Genomic DNA, 26,785 nt, shown 5'->3' with positions numbered 1-26,785 from the left:
TAGCCATAATCCTAGGTTGATATTAAATTTCTGTGTTGTTCCAAGGCCAAAATTCCTTGCGCTTGAACCCACAGAAGTGATTTTGTTCCCCGATCAAAGTTAAATCTGTGGGTGATGATGATATTGGATTATTAACCCTTTCTTGACCGTGGATGTACCCAGTATTTCCTGAAAGGTAATGACTTCTTGACCTTGGAGTTACTGGATACGTCATGGCGATTTTGTGCGCACAGATGGCCTTCGGATGTTCAGCTAACATCATAGCTGACACCCTGCTCTCGATTCCAGAAGAGGTGCCTGCACTGCTTCTTGCAATTTAGTCCCCTAAATGCTCCGATCGATATCGATTGCAGCATTTAGAAGGCAGGTAGCTCCCTCTGTTCAGTGCCCCCACGACATTGTGGAGGCCCGATTTGTTGCCCTTTTGATCAGAAGTCGTCATCAGAGGTGTATCTAGCCTTTCCTGCACCCGGGGCAAAGGATCAGTTTGGCGCCCCCTTCCCCCCCAAACCTCCCCAATTTGAACCTTAACTCTATTGAAACTGTATGACCAAGCCAAGGTACATTCCTGAATCCCCATAATGTTAAAATAGATACCAATAAAAGTAAAATTAATTGAGACATCAGTAGGTTAAGTGTTTTTGAATATCCATATTGAATCAGGAGCCCCATATAATCCTACATAAAGGTTAATAATGGCCCCATAAGATGCTCCATAGACACATTTGCCCAATATAGTGCTGCAGAAATGTTGATTATGGCCCCATAAGATGCTCCATAAAGATATTTGCGCCATATAGTGCTGCAGAAACGTTGATTATGGCCCCATAAGATGCTCCATAGAGACATTTACCCCATATAGTGCTGCACAAACGTTATTACCCCATATAGACACTTGTCCCGTTATAGTGCTGCACAAACGTTATGGCCCCATAAGATGCTCTATACAGACACTTGCCCCATATAGTGCTGCACAAACGTTATGGCCCCATAGATGCTCCATACAGACACTTGCCCCGTTATAGTGCTGCACAAACGTTATGGCCCCATAAGATGCTCTATACAGACACTTGCCCCATATAGTGCTGCACAAACATTATGGCCCCATAAGATGCTCTATACAGATACTTGCCCCATATACAGTCATGGCCAAAAGTATTGACACCTGTTGTGAATTTGGTTTCTGGGCTCCCCCGGTGGTCACTGGTGGTACTGAACTTGTGTGCTTCATCGCCTCTGTTCACCTGTTTCCATCAGGATGTGGGAGTTGTCTATTTAGCCTTGCTCCTCAGTCATTTCTATGCCGGCCAACAATGTTACCAGAAGCCTTTCTGTTGCATGTTCCTGCTCCTAGACTACTATCAGCTAAGTTGGACTTGTAGTCCTAAGTTTGTTTTGCATTTTTGTTCCAGTTCTCTGTGATTGTTTATTTCTGAGGCTGGAAGCTCTTGTGAACTGAAATTGCCACTCTGGTGTCATGAGTTGATATTAGAGTCTTAAAGTAATTTCAGGATGGTGTTTTGAAAGGGTTTTCAGCTGACTGTGAAGTTCCCTTTTCTGTCTTCCTACTATCTAGTAAGCGGACCTCATTTTGCTAAACCTATCTTCATACTTCGTATGTCAATTTCCTCTGAAATCACCGACAATATATGTGGGGGCTACTGTCTGCCTTTTGGGGAAAATTTCTCTAGAGGTAAGCCAGGTCTGTATTTTCCTCTGCTAGGGTCAGTCAGTTCTCCGGCTGGCGCTGGGCGTCTAGGGATAAAACGTAGGCACGCTACCCGGCCATTGTTATTTGTGTGGTAGGTTTAGCTCACAGTCAGCTCGAGTTCCCATCTTCCAAGAGCTAGTCCTTTTTGTATTCTTTACTACGTTCTCTTGCCATTGAGAACCATTACAGTTTGGCCGGCAAAGGGTTAAAATTATTGGCAGAAGAAAGGAGAGAAAAGAAGTCTGCAGATAATTTTTTTTTTTTTTCCCCTGAGTTTGCTCATTAGTTGATTCACTAGCATCTCTGCTTACTGCTGCCTTCGTCTCTCTCTCCTTCTAATCCTTGAATGGTTCTGATTTCACCTGATGAAAATGGATCCTCAGAGGTTAGCTACAGGTCTGAACAATCTCGCTATGAAGGTTCAAAGTTTACAGGATTTAGTAATTCATGCTCCTATATCTGAACCTAGAGTACCTTTGCCTGAATTTTTCTCCGGGGATAGATCTCGCTTCCAGAATTTCAAACATAATTGTAAATTATTTTTGTCTCTGAGATCTCGCTCCGCTGGAGATCCTGCACAGCAGGTCAGGATTGTAATATCCTTGCTCCGGGGCGACCCTCAGGATTGGGCATTTGCTTTGGCACCAGGGGATCCTGCGTTGCTCAATGTGGATGCGTTTTTCCTGGCTTTGGGGTTGCTTTATGAGGAACCTCATTTAGAGATTCAGGCTGAAAAAGCCTTGATGGCCCTGTCTCAAGGGCAAGATGAGGCTGAAATATACTGCCAAAAATTTCGTAAGTGGTCTGTGCTTACTCAGTGGAATGAGTGCGCCCTGGTGGCGAATTTCAGAGAGGGTCTCTCTGATGCCATTAAAGATGTTATGGTGGGGTTCCCTGTGCCTGCAGGTCTGAATGAGTCCATGACAATGGCTATTCAGATTGATCGGCGTTTGCGGGAGCGCAAACCTGTGCACCATTTGGCGGTGTCTACTGAGAAGGCGCCAGAGATTATGCAATGTGATAGAATTCTGTCCAGAAGCGAACGACAGAATTTTAGGCGAAAAAATGGGTTATGCTTCTATTGTGGCGATTCAACTCATGTTATATCAGCATGCTCTAAATGTACTAAGAAGGTTGATAAGTCTGTTTCAATTGGTACTTTACAGTCCAAGTTTATTCTATCTGTGACCCTGATTTGCTCTTTATCGTCTATTACCGCGGACGCCTATGTCGACTCTGGCGCCGCTTTGAGTCTTATGGATTGGTCCTTTGCCAAACGCTGTGGGTTTAATTTAGAGCCTCTGGAAGTTCCTATACCTCTGAAGGGTATTGACTCCACGCCATTGGCTAGTAATAAACCACAATACTGGACACAAGTAACTATGCGTATTAATCCGGATCACCAGGAGATTATTCGCTTCCTTGTGTTGTATAATCTACATGATGTGTTGGTGCTTGGATTGCCATGGCTGCAATCTCATAACCCAGTCCTCGACTGGAAAGCAATGTCTGTGTTAAGCTGGGGATGTCAGGGGACTCATGGGGACGTACCTTTGGTTTCCATTTTGTCATCTATTCCCTCTGAGATTCCGGAATTTTTATCTGATTATCGTGACGTTTTTTGAGGAGCCTAAACTTGGTTCACTACTCTGCACAGAGATTGCGATTGTACAATAGATCTGATTCCGGGCAGTAAGTTTCCAAAGGGTCGTTTATTTAATCTATCTGTGCCTGAACACGCTGCTATGCGGGAATATATTAAGGAGTCCTTGGAAAAGGGACATATTCGTCCTTTGTCATCTCCCTTAGGAGCCGGTTTTTTCTTTGTATCTAAAAAAGATGGCTCTTTGAGGCCGTGTATTGATTATCGGCTTTTGAATAAAATCACGGTTAAATATCAGTATCCTTTGCCACTGCTTACTGATTTGTTTGCTCGAATTAAGGGGGCCAAGTGGTTCTCTAAGATTGATCTTCGTGGGGCGTATAATTTAGTGCGAATTAAGCAGGGGGATGAGTGGAAAACCGCATTTAATACGCCTGAGGGCCATTTCGAGTATTTGGTAATGCCTTTTGGTCTTTCAAATGCCCCTTCAGTCTTTCAGTCTTTTATGCATGACATTTTCCGTGAATATTTGGATAAATTTATGATTGTGTATCTGGATGATATTTTGATTTTTTCGGACGACTGGGACTCTCATGTCCAACAGGTCAGGAGGGTTTTTCAGGTTTTGCGCTCTAATTCCTTGTGTGTAAAGGGTTCTAAGTGCGTTTTTGGGGTTCAAAAGATTTCGTTTTTGGGGTACATTTTTTCCCCCTCTTCTATTGAGATGGACCCTGTCAAGGTTCAGGCTATTTGTGATTGGACGCAACCCTCTTCTCTTAAGAGCCTTCAGAAGTTTTTGGGCTTTGCTAATTTTTATCGTCGATTTATAACTGGTTTTTCTGATGTTGCTAAACCGTTGACTGATTTGACTAAGAAGGGTGCTGATGTTGCTGATTGGTCCCCTGCTGCTGTGGAGGCCTTTCGGGAGCTTAAGCGCCGCTTTTCTTCCACCCCTGTATTGCGTCAGCCTGATGTTACTCTTCCTTTTCAGGTTGAGGTCGACGCTTCAGAAATCGGAGCTGGGGCGGTTTTGTCGCAGAAAAGTTCCGACTGCTCCGTGATGAGACCTTGCGCGTTCTTTTCTCGTAAATTTTCGCCCGCTGAGCGAAATTATGATATTGGTAATCGGGAGCTCTTGGCTATGAAGTGGGCTTTTGAGGAGTGGCGTCATTGGCTTGAGGGGGCTAGACATCAGGTGGTGGTATTGACTGACCACAAGAATTTGATTTATCTTGAGTCTGCCAGGCGCCTGAATCCTAGACAGGCGCGCTGGTCGTTATTTTTCTCTCGGTTTAATTTTGTGGTTTCTTACCTACCGGGTTCTAAAAATGTGAAGGCGGATGCCCTTTCTAGGAGTTTTGAGCCTGATTCCCCTGGTAATTCTGAACCTACAGGTATCCTTAAGGATGGAGTGATATTATCTGCTGTTTCCCCAGACTTGCGACGGGTCTTGCAGGAGTTTCAGGCGGATAGACCTGATCGTTGCCCGCCTGGTAGAATGTTTGTTCCTGATGATTGGACCAGTAGAGTCATCTCGGAGGTCCATTCTTCTGCATTAGCTGGTCATCCTGGAATCTTTGGTACCAGGGATTTGGTGGCTAGGTCCTTCTGGTGGCCTTCCCTGTCGCGAGATGTGCGAGGTTTTGTGCAGTCTTGTGATGTTTGTGCTCGGGCCAAGCCTTGTTGTTCTCGGGCTAGTGGATTGTTGTTGTCTTTGCCTATTCCGAAGAGGCCTTGGACTCACATCTCCATGGATTTTATTTCTGATCTCCCTGTTTCTCAGAAGATGTCTGTCATCTGGGTGGTGTGTGACCGTTTCTCTAAGATGGTCCATTTGGTCCCCTTGCCTAAATTGCCTTCCTCATGCGAGCTGGTTCCTCTGTTTTTTCAGAATGTGGTTCGCTTGCATGGTATTCCGGAGAATATCGTGTCTGACAGGGGAACCCAATTCGTGTCTAGATTTTGGCGAGCGTTCTGTGCTAGGATGGGCATTGATTTGTCTTTTTCGTCTGCTTTCCATCCTCAGACTAATGGCCAGACCGAGCGAACTAATCAGACCTTGGAGACTTATTTGAGGTGTTTTGTGTCTGCGGATCAGGATGATTGGGTTGCCTTTTTGCCCTTGGCGGAGTTTGCCCTCAATAATCGGGCTAGTTCTGCCACCTTGGTTTCTCCTTTCTTCTGTAATTCGGGGTTTCATCCTCGTTTCTCTTCCAGTCAGGTGGAGTCTTCGGATTGTCCTGGAGTGGATGCTGTGGTGGAGAGGTTGCATCAGATTTGGGGGCATGTGGTGGACAATTTGAAGTTGTCCCAGGAGAAGACTCAGCATTTTGCCAACCGCCGTCGTCGTGTTGGTCCTCGTCTTTGTGTTGGGGACTTGGTGTGGTTGTCTTCTCGTTTTGTCCCTATGAAGGTTTCTTCTCCTAAGTTTAAGCCTCGGTTCATCGGCCCGTACAAGATATTGGAGATTCTTAACCCTGTGTCCTTTCGTTTGGACCTCCCTGCATCTTTTTCTATTCATAATGTCTTCCATCGGTCATTGTTGCGCAGGTATGAGGTACCGGTTGTGCCTTCCGTTGAGCCTCCTGCTCCGGTGTTGGTTGAGGGTGAGTTGGAGTACGTTGTCGAGAAGATCTTGGACTCCCGTGTTTCCAGACGGAGACTTCAGTATCTGGTCAAGTGGAAGGGCTACGGTCAGGAGGATAATTCTTGGGTGACAGCCTCTGATGTTCATGCCTCCGATTTGGTCCGTGCCTTTCATAGGGCTCATCCTGATCGCCCTGGTGGTTCTGGTGAGGGTTCGGTGCCCCCTCCTTGAGGGGGGGGTACTGTTGTGAATTTGGTTTCTGGGCTCCCCCGGTGGTCACTGGTGGTACTGAACTTGTGTGCTTCATCGCCTCTGTTCACCTGTTTCCATCAGGATGTGGGAGTTGTCTATTTAGCCTTGCTCCTCAGTCATTTCTATGCCGGCCAACAATGTTACCAGAAGCCTTTCTGTTGCATGTTCCTGCTCCTAGACTACTATCAGCTAAGTTGGACTTGTAGTCCTAAGTTTGTTTTGCATTTTTGTTCCAGTTCTCTGTGATTGTTTATTTCTGAGGCTGGAAGCTCTTGTGAACTGAAATTGCCACTCTGGTGTCATGAGTTGATATTAGAGTCTTAAAGTAATTTCAGGATGGTGTTTTGAAAGGGTTTTCAGCTGACTGTGAAGTTCCCTTTTCTGTCTTCCTACTATCTAGTAAGCGGACCTCATTTTGCTAAACCTATCTTCATACTTCGTATGTCAATTTCCTCTGAAATCACCGACAATATATGTGGGGGCTACTGTCTGCCTTTTGGGGAAAATTTCTCTAGAGGTAAGCCAGGTCTGTATTTTCCTCTGCTAGGGTCAGTCAGTTCTCCGGCTGGCGCTGGGTGTCTAGGGATAAAACGTAGGCACGCTACCCGGCCATTGTTATTTGTGTGGTAGGTTTAGCTCACAGTCAGCTCGAGTTCCCATCTTCCAAGAGCTAGTCCTTTTTGTATTCTTTACTACGTTCTCTTGCCATTGAGAACCATTACAGACACCCCTGCAATTCTGTCAGGTAATACTCAGTTTCTTCCTGAAAATGATTGCAAACACAAATTCTTTGGTATTATCTTCATTTAATTTGTCTTAAATGAAAAAACACAAAAAGAATTGTCCTAAAGCCAAATTGGATATAATTCCACACCAAACATAAATAAGGGGGTGGACAAAATTATTGGCACTGTTTGAAAAATTGTGATGCTTCTCTAATTTGTGTAATTAACAGCACCTGTAACTTACCTGTGGCACCTAACAGGTGTTGGCAATAACTAAATCACACTTGCAGCCAGTTGACATGAATTAAAGTTGACTCAACCTCTGTCCTGTGTCCTTGTGTGTACCACATTGTGCATGCAAAAAAGAAAGAAGACCAAAGAACTGTCTGAGGACTTGATAAACCAAATTGTGAGGAAGCATGAGCAATCTCAAGGCTACAAGTCCTTCTCCAAAGACCTGAATGTTCCTGTGTCTACCGTGCGCAGTGTCATCAAGAAGTTTAAAGCCCATGGCACTGTGGCTAACCTCCCTAGATGTGGACGGAAAAGAAAAATTGACAAGAGATTTCAATGCAAGATTGTGCAGATGTTGGATAAAGAACCTCGACTAACATCCAAACAAGTTCAAGCTGCCCTGCAGTCCGAGGGTACAACAGTGTCAAACCGTACTATCCGTCGGCGTCTGAATGAAAAGGACTGTATGGTAGGAGACCCAGGAAGACCCCACTTCTTACCCCGAGACATAAAAAAGCCAGGCTGGAGTTTGCCAAAACTTACCTGAAAAAGCCTAAAACGTTTTGGAAGAATGTTCTCTGGTCAGATGAGACAAAAGTAGAGCTTTTTGGGCAAAGGCATCAACATAGAGTTTACAGGAGAAAAAAAAGAGGCATTCAAAGAAAAAAACACGGTCCCTACAGTCAAACATGGCGGAGGTTTCCTGATGTTTTGGGGTTGCTTTGCTGCTTCTGGCACTGGACTGCTTGACCGTGTTCATGGCATTATGAAGTCTGAAGACTACCAACAAATTTTGCAGCTTAATGTAGGGCCCAGTGTGAGAAAGCTGGGTCTCCCTCAGAGGTCATGGGTCTTCCAGCAGGACAATGACCCAAAACACACTTCAAAAAGCACTAGAAAATGGTTTGAGAGAAAGCACTGGAGACTTCTAAGGTGGCCAGCATTGAGTCCAAACATGAATCCCATAGAACACCTGTGGATAGATCTAAAAATGGAAGTTTGGAGAAGGCGCCCTTCAAATATCAGGGACCTGGAGCAGTTTGCCAAAGAAGAATGGTCTAAAATTCCAGCAGAGCATTGTAGGAAACTCATTGATGGTTACTGGAAGCGGTTGGTCGCAGTTATTTTGGTTAAAGGTTGTGCAACCAAGTATTAGGCTGAGGGTGCCAGTACTTTTGTCTGGCCCATTTTTGGAGTTTTGTGTGAAATGATCAATGTTTTGCTTTTTGCTTCATTCTCTTTTGTGTTTTTTCATTTAAGACAAATTAAATAAAGATAATAATACCAAAGAATTTGTGTTTGCAATCATTTTCAGGAAGAAACTGAGTATTATCTGACAGAATTGCAGGTGTATGAATACTTTTGGCCATGACTGTATCATCATACTCTATTTTACCCATCTTTGTGAACTACTGTTTGTGTCAGTTGATAATTGAATTGTATTGCAATTTGTTTGGAAATGTTATGAAGCATATAATATAAATTAACATAATATCCATGCATTTTTATTTAAAGCTAATCAGATTTTATTCTTGGCAGATGACTGTGCAAGGAACTCAGAGGGATATCTGATATTTACAGATGAACATGGTGTCACAAATACATGTGAAAAAAGGGCCATTATCCCAGATATACCTCAAGCACTTCTCAGGAAAAATCTGTCGCATACTCAACAGTTCTTTTCTTCTGCTTCAGCAGAGACCAATATGCAAAACAAAAGTCACATAAGGGTTGCTGAACATGAAATTACTCATATAGGGGAGAAAACATGTTCATGTTCAAAATATGGAAAATGTTTTAATCGGAAAGCAAATATTGTTACAAATCAGAGAATTCACATAGGAGATATAAAATTTTCGAGTTCAGAATGTTGCAAACAAAGCGAGAAATCAACACTTGTTATAGATCAGGGAATTAACATGCAAAAGAAGCCATTTTCCTGTTCAGACTGTGGAGCATGTTATAACAAGAACACAGTGGATAAACCATTTTTAAGTTCAGAATGTGGGAAACCTGATAAGAAATCCAAACCTTTTACAGATCAGGAAATTAGCATGGGAAACAAGCCATTTTCTTGTTCAGACTGTGGGAAATGTTATGATAAGAAATCCAAACTTGATACACATCGGAGAATTCACACAGATGATAAATCATTTTCAAGTTCAGAACTTGAGAAACCTAGCAAAAAAGCCAAACTCGTTACAGATCAGGAATCTAACAGCGGAAAGAAGTCATTTTCTTGTTTAGATTGCGGGAAATGTTATAATAAAAAATCCAAACTTGATAAACATCAGAGGATTCACACAGATGATAAGGCATTTTCAAGTTCAGAATGTGAGAAATCCAAACCTGCTACAGATCAGGAAACTAACACGGGAGATGTGACATTTTCATGTTCAGACTGTGGGAAACTCTATAATAAGAAATCCAAACTTGTTATACATCAGATAATTCACACAAGGAAGAAGCCATTTTCATGTACTGAATGTGGAAAATGTTTTAATCAGAAAACAAATCTTACAGCACATCAGAGAGTTCACACAGGGGAAAAGCCATTTTCTTGTACAGAATGCGGGAAATGTTTTAATCAGAAAACAAATCTTACAGCACATCAGAGAGTTCACACAGGGGAAAAGCCATTTTCTTGTACAGAATGCGGGAAATGTTTTATTTTGAAATGTAATCTTGTTATACATCAGAGAAGTCACACAAAAGAGAAGCCATTTTCATGTACAGAATGTGGGAAATGTTTTAGTTGGAAACACTATCTTGTTTTTCATCAGAGAGTTCACACAGGGGAGAAACCATTTTCATGTTCACAATGCGGGAAATGTTTTAGTTGGAAAGTTAGTCTTCTTAGACATCAAAGAATTCACACAGGTGATAAAGCATTTTCAAGTTCAGAATTTGGGAAACCTGGTGAGAAATTCAAACATGTTACAGATCAGGAAATTATCACGGGAAATAAACCATTTTCATGTTCAGATTGTGGGAAATGTTATAATAACAAATTTAAACTTGATACACATCTGAGAATTCACACAGATGATAAAGCATTTTCAAGTTCAGAATGTAGGAAACCTAGCGAAAAAGCCAAACTTGTCACAGATCAGCAAAGTAACATGGCAGAGAAGCTATTTTCATGTTCAGACTGCGGAAAATGTTATAATAAAAAATCCAAACTTGATAAACATCAGAGAATTCACACAAACGATAAAGCATTTTTAAATTCAGAATGTGGGAAACCTAGGGATAAATCCCAACTTGTTACAGATCAGGAAATTACCATGGAAGAGAAGCCATTTTCATGTTCAGTGTGTGGGAAATGTTATAATGAGAAATCCAAACTTGATAAGCATGAAAGAATTCACACAAACGATAAAGCATTTTTAAATTCAGAATGTGGGAAACCTAGGGATAAATCCCAACTTGTTACAGATCAGGAAATTACAATGGAAGAGAAGCCATTTTCATGTTCAGACTGCGGGAAATGTTACAATAAGAAATCCAAACTTGATACACATCAGAGAATTCATATAGATAATAAAGCATTTTCAAGTTTAGAATGTGGGAAACCTAGCAATAAAGTCAAACTTGTTACAGATCAGGATCTTAACATAGGAGAGAAGTCATTTTCTTGTTTAGATTGCGGGAAATGTTATAGTACAAAATCCAAACTTGATAAACATCAGAGAATTCACCCAGATAATAAAGCATTTTCAGGTTCTGAATATGGGAAACCTAGCAAGAAATCCAAACTTGTTACAGATCTTGAAATTACCATGGGAGAGAAGCCATTTTCTTGTTCAGACTGCGGGAAATGTCATAATAAGAAATCCAAACTTGATAAACATCAGAGAATTCACTCAGATGAAAAGGCATTTGCAAGTTCAGAATGTGGGAAACCTAGTGAGAAATCCAAACTTGTTACAGATCAGGAAATTACCATGGAAGAGAAGCCATTTTCTTGTTCAGGCTGCGGGAAATGTTATAGTAAGAAATCCAAACTTGATAAACATCAAAGAATTCACTCAGATGAAAAAGCATTTGCAAGTTCAGAATGTGGGAAACCTAGTGAGAAATCCAAACTTGTTACAGATCAGGAAATTACCATGGAAGAGAAGCCATTTTCTTGTTCAGGCTGCGGGAAATGTTATAATAAGAAATCCAAACTTGATAAACATCAGAGAATTCACTCAGATGAAAAGGCATTTGCAAGTTCAGATTGTGGGAAACCTAGCGGAAAAGCCATACGTGTTACAGATCAGGAAATTAACACAGAAGAGAAGTCATTTTCTTGTTTAGACTGCGAGAAATGTTATAAGAAATCCAAACTTAATATACATGAGAGGATTCACACTGAGGAGATACCATTTTCATGTACAGTATGTGGAAAATGTTTTGATCAGAAAACAAATCTTGTTACACCTCAGGGAATTCAAACAGATGATAACGCATTTTCAAGTTCAGAATATGGGAAATCTAGCAAGAAATCCAAACTTGTTATAGATCAGGAAATTAGCACAGGAAAGAAGCCATTTTCCTGTCCAGAATGTGGGAAATGTTATAATGAGAAATCCAATCTTGATACACATCAGAGAATTCACACAGATGATAAAGCATTTTCAAGTTCAGAATGTGGGAAACCTGGGAAATCCAAGCTTGTTACAGATCAAGAAATTAACACAGGAGATAAGTCCTTTTCATGTATAGACTGTGGGAAAAGTTATAATAAGAAATCCAAACTTGATAAACATCAGAGAATTCACACAGGGTAGAAGCCATTTTTATGTAGAGAATGTGGGAAATGTTTTGATTGGAAAAGAAATCTTGTTGCACATCGGAGAATGCACATAGGGGAGAAACCATTTTCATGTTCATAATGCTGGAAAGGTTTTAACTGGAAACATCTTGTTACACATCAGAGAATTCACACGGGAGAAGCCGTTTTCATGTACAGAATGTGGGAAATGTTTTGAGTGGAAAACAATTTTTGTTACACATTAAAGAATTCACACAAGTGATAAAGCATTTTCAAGTTCAGAATGTGGGAAACCTAGTGAGAAATCAAAACTTGTTACAGATATGGAAATTACCACGGGAGAGAAGCCATTTTCATGTTCAGACTTCGGGAAATGTTTTAATTGGAATCATAATCTTCTTAGACATCAGATAATGCACACAGGGGAGACTTTTTCTTCTACAAAATGGGAAATGTTTTAATTAGAAACCTAGTGTTGTTAGACATCAGAGAATGCACACAGAGGAAAAACCTTTTCCATGTTCAGGTCATAGGAAATTGTTTAAACATAAATCAAATCTTGTTGCACATCAGAAAATTCACATGGCGGAAAAAACTATTTCATGTTAAGAGTGTGGGAAATGTTTTGCTGGTAAAACAAATCTTATTAGATCTTAGAGAACTCCCATAGGGAAAAATCAATTTTAATAATTAGAATATGGGAAATATTTTACCAAGATATTAGACCTTTTTAATAATTGTATTGACAACATGTACAAGGAAAATCATATAGGGAAGCAAAGTCATATCTACAATAGAAAGGAAAAACAATCTAAAGCTCTAAATGATTATTAGAAATTGCAATAATGGTGAGATGCCATAACAACTAGGGGCTGGCCAAGGGCAGCTGAGTTTATCATGATGGCAGCTCTGTGAAAAGCAATTTTGAGCTGGAGTTCATAGGAGACCATGATTTTTTATACACTGAACATACATTATTTGTCCCTCACACACATTATGATGCTCCCTCGTGGATCATAATACAACGTGATTCCCCTACCGTGTTTCTCAATAAAGTATGGTGCCACTACTATGCTCTTAATACAGTAAATAGAGCACATACCGAACATAGCAATTGATATACATCAACTAGAAATAGTTATTAAATACACCACCTAAGGAGTATGTGATATATATATATCTGCTAACTAGATGAATGGTAGATAGTGATGAGCGAATATACTCGTTACTCGAGATTTCCTGAGCACGCTCGGGTGTCCTCCAAGTATTTTTTAGTGCTCGGAGCTTTAGTTTTCATCACCTCAGCTGAATGATTTACATCTGCTAGCGAGCATAAGTACATGTGGGGGTTGCCTGGTTGCTAGGGAATCCCCACATGTAATCAAGCTGGCTAAGAGATGTAAATCATTCAGCTGCGGTGATGAAAACGAAATCTCCGAGCACTAAAAAAACACTCAGAGGACACCCGAGCGTGCTCGGGAAATCTCGAGTAACGAGTATATTCGCTCATCACTAATGGTAGACCATTCAGAAAATGACTTGAACCAAAAGGAGAACACCGAACTTAAGTTCAAAAGAGGTGCCTGCACTTGTAATGAACAAAGAAGTTAGAATATGTATTACACATAAAATACAATACATATGATTAAACACAGAACCATCAGATAGATTGAAGAATAGTACATGTCTCCATTATGTAAATACCATTCAAAGCGAATCATATAAGTTCTAAATGTCAGTAGACAAATAAAAGGTATATGTTAGGAACAGCATCCATGTACCTGGGTGGTCCTTGGGAAGTGCGCCGAACTTGAACCAAGGACCACTCAGGTGATTACATTGTCTCTCCATCTATGTCCCTATCATAGACTTTATATGGATGCTGTTCCTTTGCTCCACATATATGCACCACAAACTATTGCATACTATTTGCAGTGCCTATCTCTACTTCAGAGCTACCCTTCTAACAGGCACCTATATCTTTTGCATCACACTGGTGTGTATCAGGCTAAGTTCACACGTTGCAGAATTGCCGCGGAAAATTCTGCGCCTCCTGCCGCGGGTATTTCGCATGCAGAATTAGCATGCATATACCCGCAGAAAACTAGCGTTTTGCAAGCATAATTAGCTTGCAGAATGCTAGAGTTTTCCAAGCGATCTGTAGCATCGCTTGGAAAACTGACTGACAGGTTGGTCACACTTGTCAAACATAGTGTTTGACAAGTGTGACCAACTTTTTACTATAGATGCTGCCTATGCAGCATCTATAGTAAAAGATAGAATGTTTAAAAAAAATGGTTATACTCACCTGCAGACCTCAGCGGCGTCCGTTCCTATAGCTGTTGTGCGGTGAAGGGCCTGAGATGACGTCACGGCTTGTGATTGGTCGCGTGAGCGGTCACATGCGGTCTCGCGACCAATCACAAGACAGCGACGTCATCGCAGGTCCTTCACCGCACAGCAGCTATAGGAACCGAAGCGGCAGCGTGCAGCGGAGAGGCCGGAAGACTGCGGGGGACATCGAAGGTGAGTATATCGCTATTTTTTATTTTAATTCTTTTATTTTTTACCAATTATATGGTGCCCAGTCCGTGGAGGAGAGTCTCCTCTCCTCCACCCTGGGTACCGACCGCACATGATCTGCTTGCTTCCCGCATGGTGTGCACAGCCCCGTGCGGGAAGTAAGCAGATCAATGCACTCCTATGGGTGCAGAATCGCCGCGATTCCGCAATTTTAATGAACATGCTGCGTTTTTTTCTGGAATGCGATTCCGCTCAGGAAAAAAATGCAGCATGTGCACAAAAAATGCGGAATGCATTCTATTACATAGGATGCTTAATGTTAGCGTTTTTTTCGCGGTTTTATAGCGTTTTTATAGGGAAAAAACGCGAAAAATATGCTACGTGTGCACACAGCCTCAGAGTACTATATCTTGATCCCCATTGTCTAATAGATACCTCCTATTTGTCTACTGCCATTTACCTCTATCTTATACATTGGTCTCTGTAGGAAACACTAAAAAAACTTCTCACACAGCTCTGTCTCCCTCCCTTCTCCGTTTTCAAATTCAGGACTTATATGATTCACTTTGAATGGGGTTTACCTAATGGAGACATATGTACTATTCCACAATCTACCTGATGGTTCAGTTCTCAATCATATGTATTGTATTTTATGTATAATATATATCTTTGTAGTGTTATCGTATACTACGCAAGATAATAAAGGTATTTTATCTTTTCACTTATGTTCCACACTCTTCTTTTGATCTTAAGTTCGGTGTTCTCCTTTTGGTTCAAGCTCCCAATACAGTGTCAGGCCCCCAGTACAGCCTCCATTACAGTATAATGCCCTCCATATTTCAACCAATATAGTATGAGGCCACTACCATCCCTCCAAAACAGCGTGATACTCTCACAGTGCCCACAAATATAGTATGAGGCTACCACTATGCCCCTCAATACAGTGTGATGTGCACACCAAATGCAATATGATGCTTCCAAAGTGCCCCTTAATTCAGTAAGGTTGTCCCACAGTGCACCTCAATACAACTTGGTGCCTCTCCATGCACAGAAAATTGTATTGCCTTTCCCCCCAAAAAAAATATTCAACAGCTTCCTTTTCTACTTTGCACTGTTCCAGCCTGTGCTGCGCATGAAAAGAAGCTCTGGGCAGCAGTCTCTATCTAGTGACAGAATTCTGTCTGCTGAGCCAGAACTGAGACACACCAGGTGAATGGTAGAGCAATAATGTGACTGCTCCACCATTGTGTTTAATTGTATATGCATTTTGTAATTGCAATTACCATTGAATTTGGGACATCGGGAATAGGAATGGCTGTTTGACCTTCCCAGATCACAGGTTCTATAGTGGCCATGTATTCTGCCTCCGTTGGCAGTATACAATTGATTAATTCCAGTTTAGAATCAAATAACTGCCTCGGCAACTATCCCAATTACATGCAGTAGCGTTTCCCCACTAAAGTAGTACAGATAGTCATTGGACAAGCCTTTTCAAGCTTCTTATCAATCATTATTAAACATCTGGTTTGAAATCCTGTGTTTAGAGCTTTATTTACATGTTATGATATTACCATAGAATCTGAAGAGTTGATGGAGAGCTGGTAAAGATGTTTGTAGAAATAGTGAAGGGAGAATTACAGTTGAAAAGTGATGATTTAAATAGTTAATACGTTTTCTTAGTCTTGTCAGCAGCAAAACACATGGGGACATTCTTCACTCTGTTAGCCCATAGTACAGGTGGAAATGACTCCTGTACACTATATAAGGTGCTCCAAAGTTAACTCTTTGTGTAGTTTAAATTTTGATTAACAGGCTAAGAATGTTATAGGAGGGAGCTCTTGAAGCTGATGGGATAATGATAAAACAGAATAAATTTTAAATCGTCACTTCCATTACAGCAACACAACTTGTGCGGATATAGCAAGCAAATAAATCCCTAAGGCCTTCTTCAGACTCCTGTGTTTGTTCACTTTTGTTGTTCACTTTTGTTGTTCACATACGTAAAAAATGGTAGGTGTGTTATCAGTGTTTTCGCTCCATCTGTATAGGTACCGTCACATTAAGCGACGCTGCAGCGTCGCTGTGTGGTCGCTTGAGAGCTGTCACACAGACAGCTCTCCAGCGACCAACGATGCCGAAGTCCCCAGGTAACCAGGGTAAACATTGGGTTACTAAGCGCAGGGCCGCGCTTAGTAACCCGATGTTTACCCTGGTTACCAGTGTAAATGTAAAAAAAACCAAACACTACATACTTACATTGCCGTGTCTGTCGCGTCCCTCTCCTTCAGCTTCCCTGCACTGTGTAAGCGCCGGCCCTAAAGCACAGCGGTGACGTCACCGCTGTGCTTTGCTTTATGGCCGGCACTGACACAGTCAGTGCAGGAAGCTCTGAGCAGCAGCGCGGACGCCGGTGGACGTGACAGACATCAGAGGGTGAGTATGTAGTGTTTTTTTTTACTTTTACAATGGTAACCGGGGTAAATATCGGGTCACTAAGCGCGGCCCTGCGCTTAGTAACCCGATATTTACCCTGGTTACCATTGTAAAACATTGCTGGCATCCTTGCTTTTGCTGTCAAACACGATACACGCCGATCTGACGACCAAATAAAGTTCTGGACTTTCATCAAGACCAGCGATATCACAGCGGGATCCAGATCGCTGCTGCGTGTCAAACACAACGATATCGCTATCCAGGATGCTGCAACGTCACGGATCGCTATCGTTATCGTTGTTAAGTCGCTCAGTGTGAAGGTACCTTATGTGAATTTTTATCATTCGTGTTAGATTAGTAATTTTAACATATGGATAAATAAATTAATTACAAAACTTCCCCTATCCTTTGCAGTGTTAAACAGTGACTGCACACGGATGCCGTTAGTGATTTTCACTGACCCATAGACTTATATTGGCCTTTTTCATTCATGCTGCTAGAAAAAAACGGATGTGTCTCCATGAAATCTGTACATATTCATGATCTGCAAAAAAAAAAACATCGACGTGTGAGTAACAAGATGCTCAGCAACATACAAAAACTGTGGTTCTCTGGAGTAAATGAGTTTTACTCCTACAGAGCCGCATGTTTTCAGTCATACATGCGTACAAGCATGGCTACAGAGACAGGCAGCTCTACATGATGAACTGCAGAACATGCCGTCAATCCAAGTGTTAGAACTTCGTGCTTACAGGTGCAGCTCACTGTTCTGTGAATGATGACTGTAGCTGTGTTGTTATGATTGAAAGCCAGCAGCTCAAGTAAGGAAAAAAGTTAATTTTCTCCAAGAATCTGATCTCCAAGAACCTTTCTAACACTACTAACATCAACTGTGCATCCAAACAATGAAGTCAATGGCACTTCAAGTAGAACATTAATCCCATACTCCGAAAAATATACAGAGTAAAAAAAGAGAACCATTTGGATAAAATAAATGATTATTTATAAATTTAGTTAAAAGTATAAATTAAAATTATACTGAGTGCCCAGTAAAGGGGGACACCACAAAAACGTAAGTGATCAGTCACTCTATAGATGGAAAACGTAAAAAAAATAATTGTAATGAATTTGAGAATAGGAATATTCAAATGGCTTCCTATTTTTTTTAAAATGTTTCCTATAGCCAAGCTTACTAATACAATATATATGAATAATGTAATTCCACAAAAAGAAATGAACAAAATGCGACACATCATAACGACTGACACTGGGACCTGCCTCCAGAAATACCCATCAAGAGAGTCTAGATGAGAATAGTGGAGCCCAAGATTAATAACAGCAATAGCAACTGAGTATACAGACTCTATTGAACCACACTATAGCACTGAAGACAATCAAAATAAAGTGGTTTACCATACAAGATTAGATGCTGATTATGTAAATATATATCAGTGTAAGTTACAACTGCATTGTATAGGTATTAGATTGCAGAAGTGTAAGCATGTCACAATATAAGTATCATTGCACTGCATTTGGTAACAGATGACAGAACAGCAGGACCGGACCAGCTGTATGGGGTGCCAACACACGTTTCACCTCTATCTTCTTCCAGGGGTGTCATTAAGAAGGACCTGAAAAATGTAATCATCCAGGTAGTCGGTGGCCTCCGCTAACTTGTCCCACATTTATGTTATAAAGGAATATGTGAAAATACTACCAAATATTTTGTTTGCTACCCCCCATTTCTACTATGAGATCTACCATTTGGCTGGGGCTTATTGTCTGCTGCCCATTTATACAAGGTGTGAATTGGGACTGCTCCTTTATCTACTTTACTATGAGGAATTATTAAGTTGGCCAGTATTAGGCTACGTTCACATTTGCGGCCAGCGCCGCAGCGGCGCCGCATGCGTCATGCGCCCCTATATTTAATATGGGGGCGCATGGACATGCGGCGCACTTGCGTTTTGCGCCGCATGCGTCGCTGCGCAGAGGACGCAGCAAGTTGCATTTTTGCTGCGTCCAAATTCAATGAAAAAAACGACGCATGCGGCGCAAAACGCAGCGTTGTGCATGCGTTTTGCTGCGTTTTTGTTTGCGTTGTGCGCTGCGGCGCCGACGCTGCGGCGCACAACGCAAATGTGAACGTAGCCTTAGTCTGCCAAGTGCAAACCCCTCTTATGTTTAAGCTTATCCACTTGTAAGCATGGTGTCCACAGACCACAAATGTTTCTTCTGGTAGGATACAGATGTGGAATGGGGCCTGTCCACAGTAGAGTAAATTCAAGAGTTCCAAAATGGCTTTATGGGTGCATCAAGTATTTGTTTTCCATCCATACCAAAGATACATTTACTCTTCCCTATCTCACTGATAAATCCTGTCAGTTTTCAACACCTTTTTGGTACACTCATTAACCTGAGTCAGTTCATGCTTGTATATATGGAAGCAATTGATGTTTTTACCACACGTACCAACACCTGTGTGTTGAAGACTGAAAATTTATTGTGCGGAATAGGGCCTGAATGGGGAATGTCAGTCCTAATTTTGGTGACCAGACCCCCTACATCTGGATTGTACTCCACCACATGTCTCCCTTAGGTCGCATTATAATGAACAGTAACCAGGGGTCAATGACCCACCCAGCTATCGTCAATTTTTCCCAAAAACAGATGGAATCCAGGTTTCATTGTGTATGCAGTGTGACATTAATGTCTCCCACGGTTCCAGAGGTTGGGCTAAGTACGGCATAGTCCTGGAAGATATTTGACTGTGTGTGCAGATCCAACAGTCCTTTGGCTTTTCTCCTTCCATGTCCTTTATAAGAGAATTACAGTGTTGTATACACTGAGAATGGGTAACAATGTTTTGAACTTTTCCCTTTGAGGCTCCATATTTCACCATCCACCAAAGATTCTAACGTGAGCCTAACATCATTTTATAGACAATCATCTTGGCTATCTCATATATAAATTTGAATTGCAACTATTTAGCATATGATTAGTTATGCAGATTTTTGTCATGTCACTCCATTGTTACTGTTTTACTCCTGGTGTAGGTAAAATATTTTTTTTCCTGTATAATACAAACTACAACCTGTTCTCCCATTCCCTAAGGCTATGTGCACACGTAGAATGGTCCACTGCGGATTTTTCTGCAGCGGATTTGATAAATCTACAGGGCAAAAACGCTGCGTTTTTGCTGCAGATTTATCACGGATTTACCGTGGTTTTTCTGCGGATTTCACTGCGGTTTTACAACTGCGGTTTTCTATTGGAGCAGCTGTAAAACCGCTGCGGAATCCGCAGAAAGAAGTGACATGCTGCAGAATGTAAACAGCTGCGTTTCCCCGCGTTTTATTCCGCAGCATGTGCACAGCATTTTTTGTTTCCCATAGGTTTACATTGTAATGTAAACTCATGGGAAACTGCTGCGGATCCGCAGCGCTTTCCGCATCGTGTGCACATACCCTAATAGCTCAGTGTGTTTTTAGGTTGATTTCCAAGCGAAAGGTCACTGGTTCGAATTGTGGAGCAGCCATGAAGAATATTTCCCAAGAAAAGAGAAACTGCATCTCCCTGCTCATCGATAGCATTCTCTAGGCCAAGAAAATTGACAAACTGCATCCTGTGAGTGCCATGACAGCTGGAGTTTGGTGGAAGAAGCCTGAAGATATGGGGTTGTTTCACAGACAAAGGTATTGGATACTTGACCAGGATCTATGATGGTCTCAATGCTGAGCTATATCTGAGTATCCTACAAGACGAGTTACTTCATACACTCAATGCTATGGGTATCAAAAAGGACGAAATAGTATTCCAGCAGGACAACAACCTGAACCATATGTCAACATAGATGAAGAAATGGGTCAATGAGAATGAAGGAGAGGTGCTGGATTGGCCACCACAGTCCCCAGACCTCAACCAAATCGAACACTTGTGGGTAGAGTTGAAGAAAAAACTATAACTATACATACCCAAGTCAGTAGACCAGTATGCACATTGGAAACGTGTAGAAGAGACCTGGGATCAGATTTTTGGTTGATACATGCTTGAATCTGATAAGGGCATGCCCAGAAGGATTCAAAATGTTTAGAATTGAGAGTCCTCAGTGGTTGATACCTTTTAATGGCTAACTGAAAAGTTATCTTTTCAGTTAGCCATTAAAAGGTATCAACCACTGAGGACTCTCAATTCTAAACATTTTTCTATCTACTGGCTAACACGGTACCAAGATATATATCTTTCCTGTATCAGAAGGATTCAGGCAGTGTTCAAAGTTAAAGGTGTGTGGCACCCTATCTGTGAACTCTGAAAGTGTGAGAAGTCAGCTCTTGAGCCATTTTTACACACAGAATATAATGTAAGTGCAGTTGTGCAGTCTGGTGGGTAGCAGCCCCTACAGGTGAACTATCAAGCCCACGAGAAGCAACCCGTCGTTGTAGGGACTACAACGAAATCTGTGCAGCTGCATGGGACATAGTGTTCTGCGCGGTTTAAAAAGAGCCCAACTGTCAGACGACGTCAGTTAGGGATCAGACAATGGATGTCTTAATACAATCCTTAGTTGTCAGGGGTGCGAAGAGAGCTGAGATACTTTCCTGTTAAGCCTGAGGTGCCATTGTTGCCAAGGTCCAGGCTGAGAGAAGTTTTAGTGCACATATAGTGCTATATACAGCGGGAGTGAAGAGGGCTGCTACACATTGCTGGAAAAGAGCTGGGTTTATCACACAATGAGGGGCTGTTGGCTCAGTGTACTGAATAATTGGAGAGCTGCAATCATCAACTCCGCCAGTAAAAGCAAGTTTTTCTTCCTGTTACACCTGAGGTCTGGATATTGCTTATTAAGACCGGCTGATCCTGCATCCCTTTCACAAGTTTCCCCTTTTTATTCTGCTGAGGATGGCCTGGCGAGGCCACCTTGATAGTTGGCTGCCATTATGCCCCAGCTCTTTGGAGGCCAACCTAGACAGGTGGATTTACAAAATAATAAACATTTAAATTTAGAGTTTTAGGAGCAAAACAGTAACAATGTATTGACAAGATAAGAATCTGCATAACTAGTCATATGCTAAATAGTTGACAGTCAAATTTATTATGAGATATCCAATATGACTATAAAATGATGGTAGTCTCACGATGGAACCTGTAGTGGATGGTGAGATATTGAGTATGAAAGTCAAAAGGTCAAAACATTGTTACCCTTTTGCTCGTCAGTGTAAAAAATGAAGGCAGCCAGAAGAGAAGGGAGCAGAGGCTGGCGTCTGGACAGGTGATCTCCGTTTGCCAAATAATAATAAAGGAGGAACATGAGCGGTAAATTCAACCCTACAGGTAATGGGATATATTGGACAGCAGATGAATTGTTTTTAAAGTTAAAGTGTTGAGTTCTCTCCAAATCTCAGTTAAACGGGTTGATGTGTTTAAAACCACGAGTCTTTAGTCACTCTATGTGACTACAGATTTATGAATCCTCACATTGTGTACATTGCGAGGGACTGCACTTACCCAGCAACCCCGACAGAATATGATGGACCCCTACACAGCTCTCCATAAAGTATAATAGCCCAGACATAGCCATCTAAACTGTATAGTGGCGCCCTATAGCCCTACAAATAAAATGATAATTAGTCCTCCAAACATATTGGCGCCTATGTAGCCTTCCATGTAATATAATGTGCCCCACGTTGCCTTTCATGTAATATATTGGTCTCCATATAGCTCCCCATACAATATCATGGCCCCACATAGCCTTCCATATAATATAATATCCCCTATAATATACTCATTGATTAAAAATAAAATACTTTTCCCCGGTCCCCGCTGCTCCGGTCTCGTCAACGTGCCTTCTGCAGCTCGGCACTGCACGGCACAGTGGGTGTTTTGTAGTGATGTAATGACCCCGCTGTGTTTAGACGTCAGATGCAGTTGAAGAATGATGGAGTAGGGAACGTTAGCGGATACTCCATCATTTCCTTCAACTGTATCAGCACCCAGTCTGCTAATACCTGAAAGTGTGATTCTGTCTCCTAGTACCTGAAAGTGTGATTCTGGGCGGTGGGTGGTGGTGGTCAGTACAGGCGTTGGCATGGAACCCACCTAACTCATAGGCCTCATAGCGCCAAGTGGTCTGCCACCATTGGTGCTACACCCATGATTATAATAATAACCCAAAATAAGAGAAAAAGATGCATGAAAAAAATATATAAGAAAAACATTTAATCATAATGATAAATAATGTCCTGTGTAATGTTAATTCCCAGAGGCGATCTGGTCTGTTGGGAATAAATCTACCATGTTCAGGAGGATCTTCTGATGTAACGGTTTGTTAACTTGTTCAGTGCACTTATTTTTGCATGAGGTTATATCTCCATGGTATTTCCATGAAGATAATCGGTGGAAACTCCTTATCCGTGAGTCATGGTGAATTTATGTCTAGTATTAAAACAATCATGGGTCCTGGTCCTTTAGCCCACTGGGATTTAGCCTTCTTACATAAAGCAGGCTAAATCCTAGTGGGCAGAAGGACCTGGGTAGCTAGCCTACTAGGTCTAGTATTATAACAGTCATAGGGACCTGGTCCTTTAGCTCACTGGGATTTAGCTTTGTCAGAGAGACCAGTCTAAATCCAATCATGCAGAAAACCTGGTGCTTTAGCCCACTATTTATAGTATTAACACCTTATGATCCTTTAGCCCAAGAGGTTGTGTTAAAACACTCACAAGGACCTGGTCCTTTAGCCCACTGGAGTTTAGCTTTGTTAGCGAGACCAGGCTAAATCCCATCGTGCAGAAAACCTGGTCCTTCAGCCCACTATAGTATTAACCCCCTTCATGACATATGATCCTTTACCCCAATAGGTCTAGTGTTAAAACACTCAGAAGGACTTTTCTTACTTTCGACTCTGCAAAAACTCTTACTGTCTCACTTATTCATTCTCATCTGGACTATTGTAACTCTCTACTAATCGGCCTCCCTCTTACCAAACTCTCCCCACTCCAATCTGTCCTGAATGCTGCAGCCAGGATCATATTCCTCACCAACCGTTACACCGATGCCTCTACCTTGTGCCAGTCATTACACTGGCTACCCATCCACTCCAGAATCCAGTACAAAACTACTACCCTCATCCACAAAGCACTCCATGGCTCAGCACCACCCTACATCTCCTCTCTGGTCTCAGTCTACCACCCTACCCGTGCCCTCCGCTCCGCTAATGACCTCAGGTTAGCATCCTCAATAATCAGAACCTCCCATTCCCGTCTCCAAGACTTTACACGTGCTGCGCCGATTCTTTGGAATGCACTACCTAGGTTAATACGATTAATCCCAAATCCCCACAGTTTTAAGCGTGCCCTAAAAACGCATTTGTTCAGACTGGCCTACCGCCTCAACGCATTAACCTAACTATCCCTGTGTGGCCTAATAAAAAAAAATAAATAAATAAATAAAAATAAAAAAACATTATCAGGTTCCTCGCATCATGTTCTCATACACTTTATGCAGTCAATAGCCCTCTGTGTCTGTACTGCTACATACTTAGGCAGTTAACTGGTTCATGCAGCTTTACATGAACACCCGAGCCTTACACTATGGCTGGTCCAAATAACTAAAGCAATTGTTACCATCCACCTCTCGTGTCTCCCCTTTTCCTCATAGTTTGTAAGCTTGCGAGCAGGGCCCTCATTCCTCCTGGTATCTGTTTTGAACTGTGATTTCTGTTATGCTGTAATGTCTATTGTCTGTAGAAGCCCCATCTATAAGTTGTAAAGCGCTGCGAAATATGTTGGCGCTATATAAATAAAATTATTATTATTATTATTATTATTATTATTAAGGACCTGGTCCTTTAGCCCACTGGGATTTAGCCTTCTTACGTAAAGCAGGCTAAATCCTAGTGGGCAGAAGGACCTGGTCAGTTAGCCCACTAGGTCTAGTATTAAAACAATCATAGGGACCTGGTCCTTTAGCCCACTGGGATTTAGGTTTGTCAGAGAGACCAGGCTAAATCCAATCATGCAGAAAACCTGGTCCTTTAGCCCACTAGTTATAGTATTAACCCGTTCATGACATATGATCCTTTAGCCCAATAGGTCTAGTGTTAAAACACAAAGACCTGGTCCTTTAGCCCACTGAGATTTAGCTTTTTCATAGCGATCAGGCTAAATCCAAGTGAACAGAAGGACCTGGTCCTTTAGCCACTATGGTATTAACATCTTCACGACATATGCAGTTAGGTCATATATCATAAAAATATGGAAAAAATATATGAATAATACAAAATACCCCTTTTGCCAAAATATAAAAAAGAACAAAAAAAATACACATATTTGGTATTGCTGTGTTCAGAAATGTCTATCAAAATATAAAATAAGTTAATCTGATCTGTTAACGGCTTAACGAGAAAAGAAATCGAAACGCCAGAATTCCTTTTTTTTGATCGTCGCAAGAGGCTATCAAAACATGGCATCCACTCCAAAAACAGTATAATTAAAACTTTACGGGTCTTAGAAAAAGGCGACATAAGCAAAAAAAAATGTTTTTATTTTATTTTACATTTCCAAATATTTTTTCACCACTTAAGTAAAAAAAAAAAAAAAGCATGTTTGGTATCTGTACCATATAGCGAACATGGAAAATTTAAAAAAAATTTTTTTTGTGAAATTACACTTTTTTTTGCCTATTTGGACGCACTTGGAATTTTCCTTCCTGTTTTCCAGTGCACTATGGGGTAGAATGAATGGCGTCATTCTAAAGTACAACTTCTCTTGCCATCAATAATTCTCCATACGGCCATACTGACAGAAAAATAAAAAGTTAAGAGGGGAGTTAAAATGAAAACGGAATAATAGAAAAATTGCCCTCAGGTGAAAACACTCCTAGGAACCTGCATGGAAAAACACTGCGGTCGTCTGATCCACAAAAACGATTATCGGTAAATGAAGTGTGACGCGGATGTGATCGACGCAGAATATCGTACAGACGGAAATTAGAGGGAAAATTCTGGGGTATAATCGTGGCCTGTAAATATCTGTGCTGACATCTCGTCCGCAGCTCAGTATTACTGCCAGATATAACATGAAGGATCAGTATATAGCTATATACAGTAAGGGTACGTTCACACAGGACTTTTTTGCTGCTTTTTTTTGCTGCTTTTTTTTATGCTAATTTAGGTGCGTTTTTTTGGTGCGTTTTTGGTGCGTTTTTTGGGTACGTTCACACAGGACTTTTTTGCTGCAGATTTTTGCTGCAGATTTTTGCTGCTTTTTTTATGCCAATTTTCAGCTGCTAGGACACCTCACAATGGCTCTTCACACCTTACTACCAGGAACTCCCTCACAATAGATCACAATCAGGACACCTCACAATGGCTCTTCACACCTCACTAACCACACCCCTAAGCTCTTGGCTGTGAGATCACTTCCTGCTGGCCATGATTTTCTGCACAAAAAACGCAGCAAATAATGGTACATGCGTTTTTTCAGCGTTTTTTCAGCGTTTTTTTCATCACCCATTCACGTCAATGGGTGAAAAAACGCTGCAAAAACACAGCAAAAACGCTGAAAGAAGTGACATGCCCTATGTCCAAAAAAAGCAGCAAAGCAGAAAAAACTGATCAAACAAAAAACCAACGTGTGTGCATGAGATTTCTGAAATCTCATAGGCTTTACTGGTACTGTAAAAAGCAGCTGAAAATTAGCATAAAAAAAGCAGCAAAAAAAAGCAGCAAAAAAGTCCTGTGTGAACGTACCCTAAGTGTTCGGCAGCCACGGGGATTTAGCATCTTATATAAAGGTCCTGGTCCCTCTGGCCACTAGGGGTCAGTCACAGCAATATATGGCCGCTCTGTGTGAGCTAAAGTCCAGTGACAGGAGGATTTAGCCACATCTGAGGCCCCTGATCATGTGTTACCTAACTCTCCTCCCCTCCAGGTGACATCATCACAGGTCCTGGAAGG

General features: G+C 41.5%; 1 protein-coding gene and 1 long non-coding RNA gene across 2 annotated transcripts in view; one reads left to right on the top strand and one right to left on the bottom strand.

The window, feature by feature from the left end:
- LOC143767213 (uncharacterized) overlaps positions 1 to 11,890 on the top strand; it is a 31,039-nt gene extending 19,149 nt beyond the window's left edge. The window contains exon 2 of the mRNA XM_077255359.1: positions 8,652 to 11,890. Coding sequence (XP_077111474.1) covers positions 8,819 to 11,890 — 3,072 coding nt within the window. The 5' untranslated portion in view covers positions 8,652 to 8,818. The remainder of the gene's footprint in view (positions 1 to 8,651) is intronic.
- Positions 11,891 to 12,211: 321 nt separating this feature from the next.
- On the bottom strand, positions 12,212 to 26,729 carry LOC143767333 (uncharacterized). Its single transcript, XR_013213694.1, has 3 exons — positions 26,579 to 26,729; positions 17,292 to 17,374; positions 12,212 to 12,312 (listed from the first exon to the last, which is right to left on the bottom strand). It is a non-coding gene; the product is annotated as an uncharacterized LOC143767333 (long non-coding RNA).
- Positions 26,730 to 26,785: the final 56 nt, after the last annotated feature.

The sequence above is a fragment of the Ranitomeya variabilis genome, chromosome 4 (assembly GCF_051348905.1).
Source record: "Ranitomeya variabilis isolate aRanVar5 chromosome 4, aRanVar5.hap1, whole genome shotgun sequence".
Taxonomy (NCBI): Eukaryota; Metazoa; Chordata; class Amphibia; order Anura; family Dendrobatidae; genus Ranitomeya; species Ranitomeya variabilis.
The sequence above is the reverse complement of the archived record's forward strand: the minus strand, read 5'-3'. Positions and strand labels throughout refer to the sequence as shown.